An 18,461-nucleotide genomic window follows, 5' to 3' on the forward strand; every position below is an offset into this window, starting at 1 on the left:
AACATTGTCGATTGCATTCACCATGTGTTGCAGTGCCTCTTTTATGATTAACTGTTAAAGAAAAAAATACTTGTATATACTAACGAGAACTTTCAACATATTTTGTACTGTTCATGCAATTTTTAGTAAGTAGCTAACATACTATTGCATAATGTCCTGCTTCTTACAAACTTGCTGTCATTTTATCATTTGTTGCCAATATAATTTAATACTTAAAGGAATTCCACTGAGGTTTAAACCACTAAAAACATATAATTTTGATTTTTAAGATAGATCTGCTGGGGCACTGAAAAAAGAAAGATATGCAAAAAAATTAAGACATATACGCAGAAGTAAACTAAAAAGCATATGTTTGAGCCATCACTAGCCCAATTTTACAAGAAAAAAAACATTGCAACGTTTTTCATTTCGGTGTCATTTTTCACAATTAGAATAATCATTCCCGAAAATCTGATCTGAAATTATATACACAAGTTTTTTACCCATACATCAATAGAATATTTTTTTTTTAAATATTTTCTGTTCCGTCATGATGAGACACCTCAGTGCAGCCCCTTTAATGAAACTTCTAAAGGAATGTACATCAAAGAGTTTGATAGATGTATTAATTAATTTATGACACGTGATACGATGAAAAACGACAATGTCACAGTAACAAAGAATATTGATCTCTGAAACAAGTCAAACACGTTTTTTCTTTCCAAGTATTAAAACTATCACTCACAATAGAGTAATATTTCGTTAGCGTTTTGCTATATCTACCGATATAATTTTGCTGTGTTCATAAAGATGGTTCTGATTATACGAGGGTTCTTCAAAAAGTTCTGTTATCGGGTATTAAAAACAAGATAAAGAAAATATATACGAAAATGGTTTATTTCACCCCTTCAAAATATTCACCACCTACAGAAATACACTTTTGTAATCGAAATTTCCACTGTCTAAATGCATCAGAGTAGTCTGCCCTTGGTATCAGTCTCAAACACTGATATACAGCACTTCCGAGTCCGCTTCTGGTGGTATACCGACGTCCAGACAACATCTTTTTTAGCCGGGGAAATAAAAAAAAGTCACATGGACTTAAATCCGGCGAATAAGGTGGGTGGCTTAACACATTTACCTTTTCTTCAGCGAGAAAGTTTACACCCCCCCCCCCCTTGCTTTTATGCGCGGGGACATTATCATGTAGTAAATTAACTCCCCTTAATCCAGTACTTGGACGTTTTCTTTTTATAAAACTTTTTTATCCTTTTTAGCCCAACGTTCATATAATATGTTCCAGTGATTGATTTTCCAGATTGTGATGGTATCTGAATAACTGAACCAAGATGATTGAAAAAAAATTGTGTACAGAACTTTCTTTGAGCTTTTCTGCCGTTTAGCCACTACTGGACGTGTTTGATTTTTCCTCTCCATTGTTTATTATCACCCCTCCTTTGTGGCTCAAACATGTAGACCCAAGTCTCATCTCCAGTTAACATATTAGAAATAGTCTTGCTGTCAAATGTTTTGAACTCTTTAAGGAGTTTTTTTGAACACATGACTCTCATTTTTTTCTGGTCATTTGTCAGTAAATGGGGCACCCAACGTGCACAAACCTTTTTAAGTTTCACGAACACTTCCTTCTGAAATGCCAACATTATTAGCCATATCCTTTACTGTATAACGGCCATCTTCTTCCACCAATGCTTTCACAGCAGCCACATGCTTATCAGTCACTGACGACTTCGGACGTCCACTTCGATGACCATCTTTAATCACAGAAAGCTCACCTTTAAATTTTTTCGCCCACCTACAAACTGTCATAAATGGTACCACAGAATGTCCATAAATACCATTCAGCTCATTATAAATGTCTTTTGGAGATATATGCAAAGCAGTGCGACTTTAAATATAAGTGCGTACTTCAACTTTGTAATGTCGTTTCATTGTTATTCCAAAATATGGCCAGTGTATATGAGTGACACTACTTCAAAACAGAATAATTTTGTTATTATTGCATCGATTTGCACGTGTTTTTCGTGCTTATATAGTGTGAATATTTATGTACATTAATGTATAGGTTCATTGAAGCAAAACCGTCGATTTCGCTACGGAAGACCATTGGTAACAAAACTTTTTGAATTAACCTCGTAATACCATATACTATTAACGGTAGTATATTAGTAAGAAAAATGGTCCTCTTCACTTAAATTTCAAGTTAAACTATCGTAACGGTTGGCTCATAGTACGGTTAAGATCCCTTAAAGAATCACGAATGGGCAAGTCCACTAGAAGGAAAAAATGCATTACCCATTCTAAAAACTCACGGTTGGCATGTAGGAAATCATGCCGCTTTTCCTAAAACAGATGGGAGAGGAATGGTCACGAATTTATTACAGTTACATTTTGCATATAACTGGGAGATCAACAGCCAAACATGTGATAAATATATTGTTGCAATTGCTTCGTGCATTGCAGACGGTGGGAATCAAACAGAAGAAGAAGAAATTGTGGATGTAGATTTTTACTAATAATGTAATAGATGACAGTTTATATCACACTGCTTTTTTATGAATAAATGAAAAGTAATAATCAGTCTCACCAAGATCAATATCGCCGAAAAAATGTATATTCTAGTCGAAAACAAGTAAATTTTTGTCGAAAAGAAGTAAACTTGATAGCAAATCTCTTACAAATAGATTTAAATAGATTTTTTTAAATAAATGTTTATAAAATGGTAATCAATTAATCATTCATCTTATTTGTATATGATATTTAGAGATGAGTATGTTTAAAGGACTATTCTCCGGTTCATCACGACAATCGTGTCGTCAATGTCTGTTTCTTCCAGCGATTTTCAGCGAACTAAGTGCAAACATTACGTTCATATATTTTGTTCTGTCTTTACGTTTAAAGATAAAAATGTATATAAGACATGTAGTATTCAAACGTTTAAACTATCCATTCATTCCTCATAAAATTAAGACAATTTCTTATAAATTGATACAGAAATGTTGGTTACCTGCAATAAGACCTTCGCCTATTTAAACAATTGCGGCTGAAGTAAACCATGCATTTTCCAAATATAAGCAATGATTTACAAAAATGATAATTGTTTCCAAGCCGTCGTCTGACAACTTGTACATATTTGATGGCAACAGTTTATACCAAAGCGTGGTTTCATCATACAAAAACACGAGTATAAATAAAATTGTATATGTACATGTATTTATAAAGATTACCAATCTTACTAAGATATGGTTTTGTTAACATTTCAGTAAACTTTAAAACTATTCCACACATATTTTTATAATGATTGTGTTATATATGAAGAATATGTACCAACATACATACAATAAATAATAAGCACTACAACATATAATATATTTTCATAGAACTAAGAACAAAATTAGGCTATATTCAATTTCTACAAAATATAAAATGGTCAGATCAATAAGCCGTAATCATTGTCAAAAACATTGCTAATGATATTAATGTTGTGAGCAAAATGGTAATAAGGAAAAATACGAAATCACTACATGATATTAAATCAGCCCATGAAATGTCATCGTCAGGAGATTCTTCTTCATCAGAAACCGTATTACATTCACTCTCTTCACTTGAACTTTCAATACTTGACACTGACACTGATTTGTGACTGTTGTCAATAGTAACTAATTTCTTATCTGTTTCAATTGATTGTACCAAAGCATCTAAATTTACACGATTAAGCACTGAAAATGGTCTGTGATTTATTAATCCCGAGCGATTGCTATAAGCAGATTGAGCTCGACCGCTGCTCTGTGAAAATGGTCTACTTTTTCCCGAGTACACAGTGGTGTTATTTTCAGCTGGTATCACTCGACTTCCCGTACAGGAAGGTTGTCTTAGCAAAATTGGTCTGTTTTCAGCAACAGATGTTGGTCTATTCATTTTATATTCATCCGCAAAATATGTTTGGCTTTCTTCAACATCATCCGCTATCGTACAATGTTTGCTATCTTTGCCTACATTTATGTTTGAATCAATACCACTTGACAATGTAGACGCCTCTCCTTTCCTTATTTGGTTTATTCTAAGTTCAGATGTGAATGAAGATGACACAGGCCGCGAAGTAGGTTCAGGAAACTGACTTGAAACTGTGTCTATAAAAGATAGTTCGCGCATTTCTGGTTCGAAACCAGATATTCCAGTCAACTGAGTCTGAACTTTTCCTAGTCGATGTTCAATATGATTAGTCGGATTGTTTTCAAATGGTGTCGAAACTACTACTTTATGATAATATTTATTTTGCATAAATGAGATGTCATCCGACTCGGGTTTTGGTGATACAACCACTCTTCTTACTGGAAGAAAAGTTTCATCTAGGTCAGTTTCATTATCTACACCTACAAGACTAGCATATTCTGTTTTTTGCTCAGCTACAGTTTTTTGCTCAGCTACAGATGGTCTTTTTTTTCGCGATTCATTTGATACTTCAATCATTTCTTTTGTACATAAATCTGTCGTTTTAGGAGAAAATGAGCCGATTTCTGTGTGATTGACGCCATCGATGTGTGTATGCCTCTCGGGATTACTTTCAAAATTATCTTCTCTATCTGCAAATCTGACGGTTTTCATTGTATATGATTCCCGTTCTTTGCGTTTGTCATCTAAAGGTAAGTTGTCTTCCATTGAATTCAATGTTGCGGATCGCACTAACGTATGAGATTCAAACAACGTATTTTCCCTCCTGCTAAAAAAGCTTGTCTCACGATGCTGTGACATTGAAAATCTACCCCTATAATTGTCATCTTTTACATCATTTACATCATGATCCATAAAAGAAACTCGTTTTACCTTCCTCTCACAGGCACTTTCAACTGCGTCGTTTTCTACCATATCGTTATTGACAATAAACAAATTTTCGTTTTCTAGTTTGTTTGTGGACATATCTTTCGCCTTACTATCATAATTACCTACTTTGTTATTCTTTCTTCGACAGGTTACTATTGCCTGTGCCCACTTTAAATGTTCAACGGCTCTTTTAACGCGTTTGGCTATTGGATATTTGCTTTCTGAGAATGTTAAGGCTCGAACTTGTAGAACACATACTATAAGTGTGATTGTACTTAATATTGTCATTGCTAAAACGAATGTCGCGTATATAGAGATGGTGTCAGAATTTTCTGGCATAGAGTCATTGTTAATTATTAGCATAACAACAAATGATAAGAAAATTGTTATACTGAAACCCGTTTTCTCTCCTGACTCGGTCGGTATCACAAAAGTAAAAACGTTCATATAAGCTAATACAACAAGAGGCATAGTCATATAAAATGTCACAAATCGGGAGTTTCTTTCTAAAGTTAAGAAAAATTCAACAACTTGATGATTGTCATTGTCTTCTGTCTTTGTTTCTGTCTTGATAAGGCGCCATTCAGAGTTTTCTTGGAAATTTGGATGCATCTGAAGACCAAGTGAACCTAGTTGTGTAACAACTTCACTGTCGTCTGATGCCCATGTTCCAAACTGCATGAAAATGTTATTATTAGAATTATGATTAGATTAACTATTATGATAAAAACACTGTGTAATTAGGCTCGTAACATTATGAAAATTTAATTGATGTTTAAATATTTTGACTGTCATATTCAATCATGTACTAGTTAACATGGGTTAATACCATATACTTTACAATACATTTTTTGGGATAAAGGAAAACTTTGATTTTACCTTTAACACACACGTCTGTCTATCATATGGGTAATGTGTCATGTCAACCTTACACACAGATTCCATAATCTGATACGGTTTCCATAGACACGAGCCATTATAATTGACGTCTATAAACATGAATTTGGCGCCCATAGCAGTGATAGTAGAAAATCCGTTCATTAAAGCAATGTCTGGTTTCCAAAGATCATCCTGCGGAAGCAGTATCTGAACAATGCGCTGTCTTTTTAATGGATCCCAAGACAAACTTGAGTCAATCCATGACACTTCAAACTGGCCCGTCGTTGTCAATTTTTGCTCTACCTTTTGTTATGATTAAAATGAAGAAATTTGTTAAATATTTAGAAAGAAAGGAACAACTGCTGGCACAAGGTTTTAACTTAATATGTAAAAATGTTGAAGATCAACTTTAAAAAAATCCGCCCATTTTATCATTTTTCAAGTTAAATCATTTAAAAGTTTATAATTAGCAACGGAATATTGCCGGTAGTAGTTCACGTGTAAACCTAGTACATGTATTATCACTTATAATGGTCAGCTTTATTCAAGTGTATGATAAAATATTTATTACGATTTTGCTACTAACAACAAAAGGTGACTTCTAAATCGTTTGATTTTATAACATTTTCATGTAATCTAATATTATTACCTCGTCGAGTCCATTTATTCCAACTAGATAGAAATCAACAGATGCTGTTATTGCCAGACTGAGATCACGGGTAGGCAGATTTTCATTAGAATAATTTGTCAACAGTGACTTAACTGCGTCAACAACAGCTTCCACAGGAGGACCACCAGTTGTTGTTGTAGTCGTTGGAGGGGCAGGAACTATTTTGGATTCTAGATGAATATCAAATTTCACTCAAACATAATAATAAAGAAGGAAAATAGATATACATTGAGCATTTTCTAAGAATAAATAATAAATTGTATGTAAGACATTTTAACAGGAAAATTCCCAAAATGACAACTCATATTTTATGAATGATATAGTAGTATTATGACATAAATTTTGTTGAATTTTAGATCCGTACACGACTAGATTATAAATAGGTTTTCATAATAATATGAAAGTTTAAGACCTGCATAATATTCTAATTCAAATCCAGCTAGTGTTCTGTACCCATCACTGTGGAAATGAAGTAGAAATTCAGGACCATCTAGATCCCAACGTTTCGCCCAGTAACCACACACTGTGTCCCTTATTCCGTCTTTCATACATGGTCCTGAAAAAATAGCGCTCGAATTGTAAAAGGGACACACTTCATGAAAGTCAGAAAATGCTTAAAGCAGCATGCCTCCAGATTCATGCTTATTTTCAAAAAAAAAGAATGAAGGTGTATTCAGAAGTAAAATACTGTGAAGTAATTTACACATTGCAATCGGCACTTACAATCCACGTAAATTACCAAAAATAGGTAAAAATATACCTCTTACTGCGTTAGTAACGGAGTAGAATTATAGCGATTGATATTGCAAAAGAAGTCATTAATCGCATATAACATATAAATAATTAATTAGATAATGCATGTGTTTACTTTTCTAAAGATCTTAATACATTTTTATAAAGACTGAATTTCGTGAAATATTTTGGTAAATCTTGAGGCATGCAACTTTAATGTTTATATCGTGAAGTCAAACATCAAAAATTTGTCTTTACATGAGATTGTTTATCTAATGATAAAATAACAAGCACAAGTCAAACTTTCTAAAATTTCTTTTGCGTGGTGACAACTCAGGTGCTAGGTGCGTCATAATTTGCAGATTCCATTTTCTGCCACAGGCGGTTTCCAACTACATTTGTTTCTGTTCAATGTTCCTGGGGCTTGCCCTCATCCATATTTGAATTACTTTCTGAACTTTCACTGATATATTGTTTTTTATAAAATTCAATTAAATAAAACAATGTAATCTCCTTTATCTCCTTTATAAAATTATAAAATCAATAAAATAAATGTATTTCTTGTCATTTGACTGATGTATAAAATTATGAAACTATTTTTTTATATCCAGATGCCAATCTCTCTGGGTCTATGTGACAAATGTGTACAAACCGTTATATAGAATCAGTTTATCATACAGACATTGATATGCTCTTTCTATTCTGATGCTAGTTATTGCCAAAACCATTTTATAGTTTGTTGTGTCGTAGTTTGTGAACAGCCAGAACATCTCCAAATTACTATGATAAAAGTAAAACATAATTGATGTCGAATTAGATGAGAATGCTTAAATTACTTGACCTAACCTGACTTGATTTGATTTTTCATTACTTAAGTTAACTTTACTGTCTTTACTTTATTACACTCTACATCACGTCATTAAATATGATACAAGTCTTAATTAGTGTAAGATTAAGGACGTTAGTAAAACATGTAAAAGTTAACATTTTGAACAGAAACTAATCATAACGAATTAGAAAGTTATAGCAAATTGTTTTCACGTTTGAAAATGTTTCAACTACGTACATTTCATAGTTCAAAGTACCAAAACTAGGACTTGATATTGTATTAATATAGCTGTCACCATTGGCAATGTAAGTTGTTTCTTTATTATACATCACTGAATATTCTGTAATGTCTATCTTGCAACCGGGATAAGCTAAAAATAAAAAAAAGGAAAATTTCCAAATATTTTATCAGACCTTTTAAAGGGAATTTTTTACATACCGAGACTGGAAATAATTGTACAAGATTAATGATCCAATCGTTCTACACCAATAAAATTTCAGCATTCGCTCAGTCCTTTTTCCTGAATAATCATTCTATGTGTGAAAAATGACCTAAAACTATAAAGCGTTGAAAATTCTCGGCATTAAAAACATAACACTAGTATGACATGGTTACAGAAAGTTTACTTCTACGCCATCCAATGTTGCTGAGATTATTGAGTTTCTTATATTTTATTCATATTATAATTGTTATAAAATCCAGACAGTTACGCAGCCATAACCTTAGGTACGAACAAGATTCATATTGCTCAATTATAATATTATTTTATATATTGCAATGTAAATTTAAAGTTATTTACAATGATTTCGACTACTTACTGTTATCAACTGCTTTGACTCTTAACCTAAAACCAGCATATTGTAGGGCGTAATCAGACGAGAAAATTATCAACATTTGCTGCCCTGAGCTCCTATAAGTTGATGATGGGCGTTCAATTCCGCAAAATTTGTTCAACATTAAACCACTTGTGGTGTTACCTAAAATATTTCAGAGCATTTTTATTCAATGAAAAATACTGATAATAATTTTGTGTCAGTCTCTGAAATCTTTTAGCGTTCTATTTCTAAAACTTCTACATTATCATACTATATTGTAATATTTATCATAAGTTAATAACTCGAATTTGTTAGTAATACCAATAAATATAAGTCTTCTTTTTTAATTTACCATCATAGATGATCACGTAGTCATAGGAACAATAAGTGTGTCTTTCGATGGCAAAGGTGTCGTCATCAAAGTTCGCCTCAACTGCGTAATCTTCTGGAGCCGAGATGTACCACCTACATATTGTATTACTGAAAATTTAGAATGCAAACTTTAGGATGCATCTATAAGAAATTCAAATGAGACAGACATGTCAAATGAAAACTGTAAAACTTATAAACATTTTTAACACGGATTTTTATTCCCTGTCGTTTATAAATACAATATTTGATGCAAAATGTGAGTAAAATATTTTGATACAAACATTAGTTGGAATTTAATACTATTGTATTGATACATTTTGTATGGTACTGTCCAGACATATTCAAAAAGTCAATAAAGTAATCACAATTTCAATCATCTAACCTTGGGTATGCGCTTCCATACTGTGGTGAATTTATGAATACGGAATTTGGGGATATTGCTGGACTAAGGTACGCCCCGGAAGCTGTGCAATTGTCAAATACAGAGGGGATCATTGTCGTCGTCGTTGTAGTAGTAGAAGTCGTTGTGACTGCAAAGAAGTTTAATATTACTATAAAACTAAGTATGAAGTTAATATATATCATGAATTTTGGAAAACAAAGCTTTATTACACCCATATTATCATTAAGCGTCTGCTCACTTAACTATTTTGGAACTGGTTGCTCTATATTACAGAAAGATATAATTTATTTACCTACGTTAGTCCTGTATATCAACATAAAACCATAAAAGTCAGATGTTGGAGTGGTAACTGTCCAGACAACATGACCGGTAAATTCGGTTGTTTCTATGTCAGTAAACTCATATACTAGTGCCGTGGAACAAACTGTATCAAGTTGTGCGCCAGCCGTGGAATTACCTGTAAAGAGTAACCAATTGAATGTTAAATACAACCATTAAGAATGCTTTTATGTTCTCATCTTTTACCATTAATGTTAGTAACATCTTTAAGTAATGCAATAAAAAAAATTCGAATTTTAGACTTACATGTCTTAACATCAAAGTGCATGGAAAGATTTAAGATGAATACTTTACCATCATAGAATCTTAAGTGACTCGTTCCACAATTTCCCATATCAAGAAACTTTATTTGAAACAAAATTCCTGTAGTTGATGAAAATGTCCATGAGCAAGAATGAGATCTTAAAAGAAAACAAAAAGAGAAAACATTTAGAATGTACACTAACTAACAAGAAGTATCATTGTTAACTTGGACATATATTTGATATTTGTGACTTGGTAATAATGCCAAAAAATTAACAAGCAAACTAGATCTAAAAGTTGACAGCGAACTTGAAAAAAATACCGACATCATTTATTTAAAGATCCTGTATGTTTTGTAATTGAGATTGCATACCACTCTTCATTGAATTATATATGTATGTAATTATGCAAATTTGTCAATTTTCAAACATGGAAGAATATGTAAAATATGTATTGCAAATATTTGTACATATTTAAGGTAATCATTAAATTATATGCATTCATTTCTTATTGGAAAAATTGACTTAAAATTTATAGAAAACTAAATTCTAATTACCTCCCTTTATTTACATGAAATATTAAATTCGGTAATATCTTTATAAATAATGTTTTTTGAAACTTACAATATCGATAAATCTTTTTTTGAGCATCATAATTTGTATATAAAACCATAAAAATAATGTGTTACAGGATCTTTAAATTGATATGTTTCATTGTTTTATAGTTATTCAATCCTCTTGCTCTATAAATAATAAATACAAAATCTGATTATTCGTATCTATTTGAAATCATCTTCTGCAAGATTTTATTGGCATTTGACCATTTTATTGTTAACTGCATTTATTAAATGACATTTAACTTAATCTTTAAGTATTGTTCATAACCATAATAATATTAATTATAATAATAATGTTTCAAAATACAATACATTGCATTGATAACTATCATTTGATTGCCGAGTGTATAACAAATCAAAATGTTCAGAGAACAGTTGATGTACTTACGCGTCATATGCGCCTGGTAAATTTGGGGACATCAATATCTGCTCCGATCCTGATACTGTTAGTGTGTCATCACATCCCGGCTGATTAGCTGTAAAAATTGTTGTTGTGTTTGTTTATTTTCTTGTTTTTTGTTGTTGTTCTTTGTTTTGTCGTTGTTGTTTTTGTTGTTGTTGTTGCTTTTTTGCGATTACATAATTTATTTAATCAAATCATGCTTAAAATATTTGACAATGATTTGTAATCAAATTTTCATCCCAATGATATTAATAAATAAATAAGAACTAAACATAACATTTTATGAAAGAACAATTTTCCTTGCTTTTGAAAGCTTATATAATTTCATTCAGGAAATGTATTAATGTTTTTTAACATTTCAAATCATTCATATATATTAACTTATCATTCATTTAAATAACTCCTTATTCTTGTAATGACTCACCTGCATTGTTTGTGAAATAAAGTATTTGGAATCCAGTATATTGTATCCAATAATCAGATACAAAGGTGATGAATAGAGCATCACTACTGCTAACAAAAGCATTTAAATTCTTCCTGTTAGTAACAGCCATCCGGATTATACGCGTTGCTGATGCATTATCTACAAACATAAAAAGCACATACAACATTCTGATGTATTTTTTATCATTATGTTGTATTTTTAAAAAAAATGGCGTAAGTATATTTCGATGCAATATAGTTTTGAAGGAAATCCGTGACTTTCTTATGCATTAAGAGTAAAAGTGAGCAATTCCTAATTCGAGAAAATGTAAAGAACTGTAATTGCTCATGCATATAGTGGCTGATTTCTGGCATTTCGTGTATTCCTGTCTTCGCTCCTCAAGTCGAAGGTAAAGATACGAAAACACAATATTATGCACACTTCTCTTGTCTCTGCCTTCGCGCATTCGAAATAAGGGGGCGCCTACAGGAAGACACGATAGTTAAGGAGAAATAATGATATTCTAACGGGCGAAGACACGAGATGTTGTTATGTAAAATTATTTTATATATTTGTCGTGTCGACAAAAGGCGAAAACACGACAACACGTAGACTCAATGTATTTGCAAATTATGACTTCAGGGACTAAGACAAGATGACACGTACTCTCGATAAATAGGTTAAATATCAGATCTTTGCCTTTCAATTTTTGAGACGGCGACAGGACAAATATAGGTTGTCGGCACGAAGATTTCTACCCGCCAACACGATCATTCTACAGAAAAAGATCTCGTGTGTTCGCCTTATAAAATATCGTTATTTGGTCTAAAACTATCATGTCTTCATGTTGGCGTCCTCAAAGATCGAAGGCGTTTTCGACTTTTGAGGGGTGAAGACACGAAATGCCTGAAATCGACCATCAAACATACGAGATCCAGCTAATTACTTTTATATGTTTCTTTTATATATGAAAGGTTAAACAACGTTATTTACTTTATATATGACACAATAACAATTAGTAAGACAACGACAAAAATGAGAGTAATCAAATCATTTATTAATTTACATTTTGCACCTTTTTTCATGCATTACCATCTGCATAAACATATGAAGCATATTAAAACCAAGACCATACCGCAATATGTAATAAATACAAAGTCTTCTGCAGATGTTAATGTATGATAAAAGGTACATTTGCGCTTTTTTGAAAAAAAATAATATACGTCTAATACGTGTAATATGTAATCCCGCGTTTCGTTATCTGTACCTCATATGAAAAAAGTCATTGCATGCGCCATTTTTTTCCACTGGCTAATGCAATGTCATTTGAAAGCCATGCTCCGATAATAAAATTACCGGGCCGTCATTGCATTATCTGTTGTTTTTTTTCTAATTGTGCCCGAGTCACGTATATATAAAAAGAATGTGTAAAAATGTTAATGCATGTAATTAATACCTGCGTGAGCTTTTCTTGTGCAAGAATATTAAATACATCTAAATCAAACTTACAGCCATCATACAAATCCATATAATCTGATGTTGTACTTTCTGAATCATAATCTTCAATGTTGATAATGATTCTGTCATCTGTGCTTGGTGCAAGAATGCGCCACGAGCAATCAGCATTTCTATGTCAAAAGGAAAACCCAACTGTCAATACAACTATTTCAGTAGAACGCTTACATTTAAGGATATATTAGGAATAATTATTTTGAACGTTCGTGGCCAAACGACAGGAAATCTTACGAAAATTCGATTGTTCAACTATGGTGCCCGTTTGTGCCTGAAAGAAATGCACGGACGGGCACTTGAAGTCGTCCTCCACAAGTAAAGCTTGAAAAGCGCCATGTGATCTATAGTTTGTTGGTATGACGTAAACCCCAACAAATGATAATAAGTTTTCTTTATATTACTTGCCTTCCTTAGTGCATGCATGCAAATAACAAAATAATTTAACTGAAGGCTAATAAAAGTCACACTCATTAAATTCAATTTCAAAATAATTCAATTAATTTAGTGTTGTTGAGTGAAATTTATTTAAGACACGCTGCACTTGTTATTTTCACTAAAATGTAAACATTATACATCAGGAGTTTTTATCTGATCTTATTTTAAAGAAATAATACTTACTCTGGATAGTTGCTTGGGTAATTTGGTGATGTAAAATATTGAGGTGAATTGTCTGCATTCAATAAAAGTGGACCTGTGTCGTCGCATTGACCATTTACTAACAGTAAAAATATTTTGTTATTGTAGACTTTTAAAAGTGCACTATGATTTTATTTTAATATATCATAAAATACTTGTATTTGTGTTTAAAGGAACATTTAATCTCTGTCTACTGTACTGGACTAGGCGTTAGAGTTGACTTAGTGCCGTGCTCCTTGCTTTATATCAACTTTACATTTAAGGATAATAGAGCATGTATTTCTATCGAAAACCATCGGCAGTTATAAGCCCTTATTAGAATATTCCCCGTGTATATCAATAAAAAAAAACTTTAAAATACAACATTGGCTTGCCTGGTAAGCAGTCTTGCAAATATATCTGTTTATTTCATTTCAGCATTAAAATATGTTTAACATGAAAAATAAATCAAAAATGAAGACAGATACACCATCTAGTATTTTTTTACTTACCATTTTTGAACAATAACACGGTTAGAAATAGTAACATATGAAACGGATTCAAACTTCTATATTCCATGGTTAGCCACAAATTATCAATTTAAATTCATTTGATTCACATTTAACAATATGTTCAGCTGTTTACAACATATAAATTCCGAAAAACATTCAATCAGACACTGCAAAGTATTATAACAAGAACAAAACAATCAATTTATGATTATATCAAGAAGATTAACTTTTTCAAATTCAATATTATCTGTAATTATGGCGAAATATTTTTTTTTGTATTTTTTAAAGATTATTTTAAGAAAACTTGTTGACCTTTCAAGGGTTATGTTAACTGTGTTTCATAAACAAAGTGTAAATTAAATTGTAAAGGGATATACTAACTTGGTTTGTAATTGTCGTTTAAAACAAAAGAATGTCATTGATATATGTTACAGTGTATTTATAGGTTTTTAATCACCCAAACTTGAAAGTTGCGTGAATAGAAAAACGTCCATCTAGTGAGATCCCCTTGCGATGGATCAAAGACTTTGAACTCTTCAGCGATCAGAGAGAAATTCTTAATCTTAATTTGCAAAGAAATGTAATTGTGAACAATAATATGCACACCGTTAAGGACTTTGATTTGTGAGGGTTATTACGTTTTCAATTTAATTTTCATACAGTAATCAAAGTATTACGTTTCTGCAATTTGAATGTCTTATTGATTGTAGAAGTGGTTTAAGTTCGCTTGATTTTTTTATGTTATTGTTTTTTGTTGTGTTTTTGTTTTGTTTTGTTTTTTGTTTTGTTTTTTTTTTGGGGGGGGGGTTTGTTTTTGTTGTTGTTGTTGTTGTTGTTGTTGTTTTTTTAAAGGGTATCCACGGAAGGTTTATTAAGTCACGAGATTAAAAATATTTGTTCGAGATTAATATGACATTTGATAGCGGTCTTATTTGTGTGATCATTCAAATCATTTGATGGTTCTGTTGCGTTTTTTTTGTTCTTTTTTTTTGGGGGGGGTGTTGTTTTTTGTTGTTGTCAATTCCATTCTGAGTTTTTTCATCATTAACTTTTTTCATCTTTTGCAAATATTTCAGTTCTTTCAAATGCTTCATTTGATTTATCTGAGAAATTCAAATTTATGCTTTTATGCTTTTAAAACTGAGAGGAATTCCTTTAAGTTTTGATTAATTTTATAAGTATCGTTTTTCATTGTTTCATATCTAATACATAATTTAAGATAATAAAAAACATGTTTATTATGTTATAACACGGAAACAGAGTAATATTATATAATATATTTTATAAAATTCGGTTAATTTAAATACTTATCGTTCAAAATATCTTGAAAATATCAATTTACTTTACAATTGTTGCCTTTTGTTAACAAAACGGTCTTTTTGTAACACCTTTAAAGAATAGTGAAATTGGTTGATTTCAATGTATGTCTTGAATTATCTGATTTCAAAACAATGTTTTTGTTTTGTTTCAACAGTTACAGACGTCTCTTTTTAACATTACAGTTTCAAAAAGTATTGTTTAAAAAATCTTCATTAAGACATTTTATTGACTGTTCTTTCACAGTTAGTAATAAGATAGTCTTCATGTTTGAAAGTAATGTTGTGATTTAAAGATAAAAGAGAATACTTAGTTTCGAATGAAATCTTTTTCGATATAATTGTGACATTTTAGGGTTTTCCCCTGACATTTAAGCTATACAATTATTTTGGACGAGGCAGTCGTTAGGATGTGTGACCCCCTTTACTGCCTCGAATAAAAGTGATATTTCAGGGATACCCCAAGGGCCTTTAAGCTAATTATTTTGGACGAGATAGAATGGAAATGTGCAACCCCATTTAGTGCCTCGAAATGTCTCTTAATTTGAGGTCTAAAATGCAGTGCTATTTATTTTTTTTAAAAAAAACAAGTCTTTGAATAAATAAGACCGGTTGACCTGGTTCCGTTCAGCCTTTTGGGTATTGGTTTGGACTTTTTTATATGATGAAAATAAGAATGGTGCAAAGAATTAAGAAAAAGAAGTTTTGAAAATACGCAGAGTCAATTGATTTTTAAAGTAAATCCTTGTCGAAATATTCTCATTTTTTCAAATGGATTTTTGGTTCAATATACAATAATTGCGGATATTGATCTCGTTGTTTACTCTTCCTTTTATTTTTTACATGATATGTCTAGAAACGGATGGTAGGACCCAAAATGCATGACAACTATGTGAACGACAGTATTTGATAGTAATTTTTAAGTGTTTAATCTGGAATAAGATTTTAAATCACTTGTGTCAATTCTAGATGAGTATTCTTTATGCACTATAAAATAATAAAAAGAAAGGGAAAAATAACTTGAGGGGAAATGCGGTTAGAAGAAACAACAAGGTATATATATACAAAAAGCGTAAGCACCAGTGGGGTCCAACTATTATTCATAATTGTTAGCACCAGTGCGCTCACATTAAATGCCGTATTCTGGTATATACCGGACAAGGCGCTGCTAAATTCTCGCCTTTTTAACTTAAACGCCTAATTCATCTGTGCACAACGATTTACGTACAATAATAAAAGAAAAATGTAAAAATCGGCATAAAAAGCATTATTTTTCTATTATGAGATCGTGATTTCTGCATGCGTCTTCAACACTGCATTGAGTTATATCCATAATTAAAACAATTTAGCGGCAGTGCGGTCCAAAAATTTAAAAAGACCCTCTAGTAACACAAACGTGGGTTTCTTTCTTTCTTTATTTATTTATTTATTTATTTTTAAATTGCCAACCAAAATAAGTCATTACATTGAAACAACATTAAAGAATTTTAAATTACTGTGATACTCATATATTGTACAATCAAACAAAAAAATAGACAACCTTTACAGCTAAAATTTATTTCTGACAAGTAAACCTTTTCAAAGTTACTTCCCTTAGGTAAACCATGGATTTCGATATCGTCGCGTTAACTCATTATATTGATAGGAGTTAGTTTAAAGTTTCAGAAGAAAAGAAGAGACGATTGGGACAAAGAAAATGTATTTTGTTAATTTATGACCCGTTTAAAATAAAAGAAATGGATACAATGAAGAACGAAAAACACATTTTTCATTTCAGGTGGAAACAATGTATTCATTATAACACGAGGTTTCAACCAGCCGAAGAGGTCTTCAATAGGTTAATTATCTCAATAGTTCAAGAGATAAGAACATAGTAATTTGATATGATAAACAAATAAAGTAAAACACTATAGACTGTTTCAAAATATATTTTTGAACCAGACAGTGTTTTTGTTTATAAAATGATTTTTTTCTCATTTTATATAAGAGCGTTAATATTTACTGCCATATAACCTCCTGCTCAGTTCTTATTTTCAACACGTTCTTTTATAGGGCCATAAAATCATTCGGTTTAAGTGATTAAGTTTCCATCTCGGTTGTTCTTCACAAAATGCATTACTAGTATAATAAATTATCTCACGTATGAAATATTCTTAAATGCATTCTGCTCTTTTTTCTTACTTTATTGCTAAAAGTTTTGGTTGTATCGCTTCAGTTAAATATGTTTAATTTTGCTAATGAGGCAAAATACCAGAGTTCAGTCTACATTAAATGGAAAAATATTTCTTAGCTGTACAGGGGATAGATAAACATTTCTCGGAATCTTCACATACAAATAATCATCACAACAAATCTAAAAAAATAATTCTACAGTTTTATTTAATTAAATGGATAAAATTAAAGACTTTTTTCATTTTTTGACATATTATCTGTGATATGCAGGCTTCCTCTGATTCCCTTTAAAAAATTCCATTTTCTTTAATCCCATTGTTTTCTCGTTAAGGGTAAAATAATTTTTACATGGGGACCATAATTATGCCGCTTTTCATTGAATGGTACTAACGTGTCACATTGAATGTTTCATGATAACCACCATAATTATGTACACATCTGCGGATGTTTCAAAATTCTAAATTTACCAGTTCATGTTAAATGTGGAATACTGCTTAAGGCGGCTCTAAGGGGAGTGGACTGTAATTTGCACTGTCAAGTACAGTCCATGAAAGGCTCAATCAAATCGAGTCTGCAACATTTTCAATATTGTCGTTTTGTGCGTTCTTTTCTCTCTATTTTGAAGTTATAAAGTTGAGCAATCTGAAGATATATGTAATACAAGTGTAATAATTTACCAGTCCCTCAATACTACGTGAAAAAATATTTTCCAGATTAAGAAATAGTATATCCCAAACAGTGATTTTATCGCTCAATTAAATCCATAAGTAATATGCTAATAATTCTTTCTT

At 31.5% G+C, this 18,461-nt stretch overlaps 1 protein-coding gene across 1 annotated transcript; it reads right to left on the reverse strand.

The window, feature by feature from the left end:
* Nucleotides 1-1,602: 1,602 nt before the first annotated feature.
* On the reverse strand, nt 1,603-14,430 carry LOC132737501 (uncharacterized). The gene is made up of 17 exons (XM_060724795.1): nt 14,183-14,430; nt 13,674-13,770; nt 13,053-13,171; nt 11,544-11,702; nt 11,105-11,192; nt 10,152-10,258; nt 9,811-9,975; nt 9,498-9,645; nt 9,096-9,223; nt 8,747-8,905; nt 8,166-8,298; nt 7,752-7,879; nt 6,780-6,923; nt 6,347-6,537; nt 5,698-6,000; nt 3,522-5,493; nt 1,603-1,799 (listed from the first exon to the last, which is right to left on the reverse strand). Exons 1-17 carry the CDS (start codon nt 14,247-14,249, stop codon nt 1,603-1,605), a joined length of 4,305 nt encoding a protein of 1,434 aa, XP_060580778.1. The 5' UTR covers nt 14,250-14,430.
* Nucleotides 14,431-18,461: the final 4,031 nt, after the last annotated feature.

Source organism: Ruditapes philippinarum, unplaced genomic scaffold (genome assembly GCF_026571515.1).
Source record: "Ruditapes philippinarum isolate M1 unplaced genomic scaffold, ASM2657151v2 ctg765_1_1_1_1, whole genome shotgun sequence".
NCBI lineage: Eukaryota > Metazoa > Mollusca > Bivalvia > Venerida > Veneridae > Ruditapes > Ruditapes philippinarum.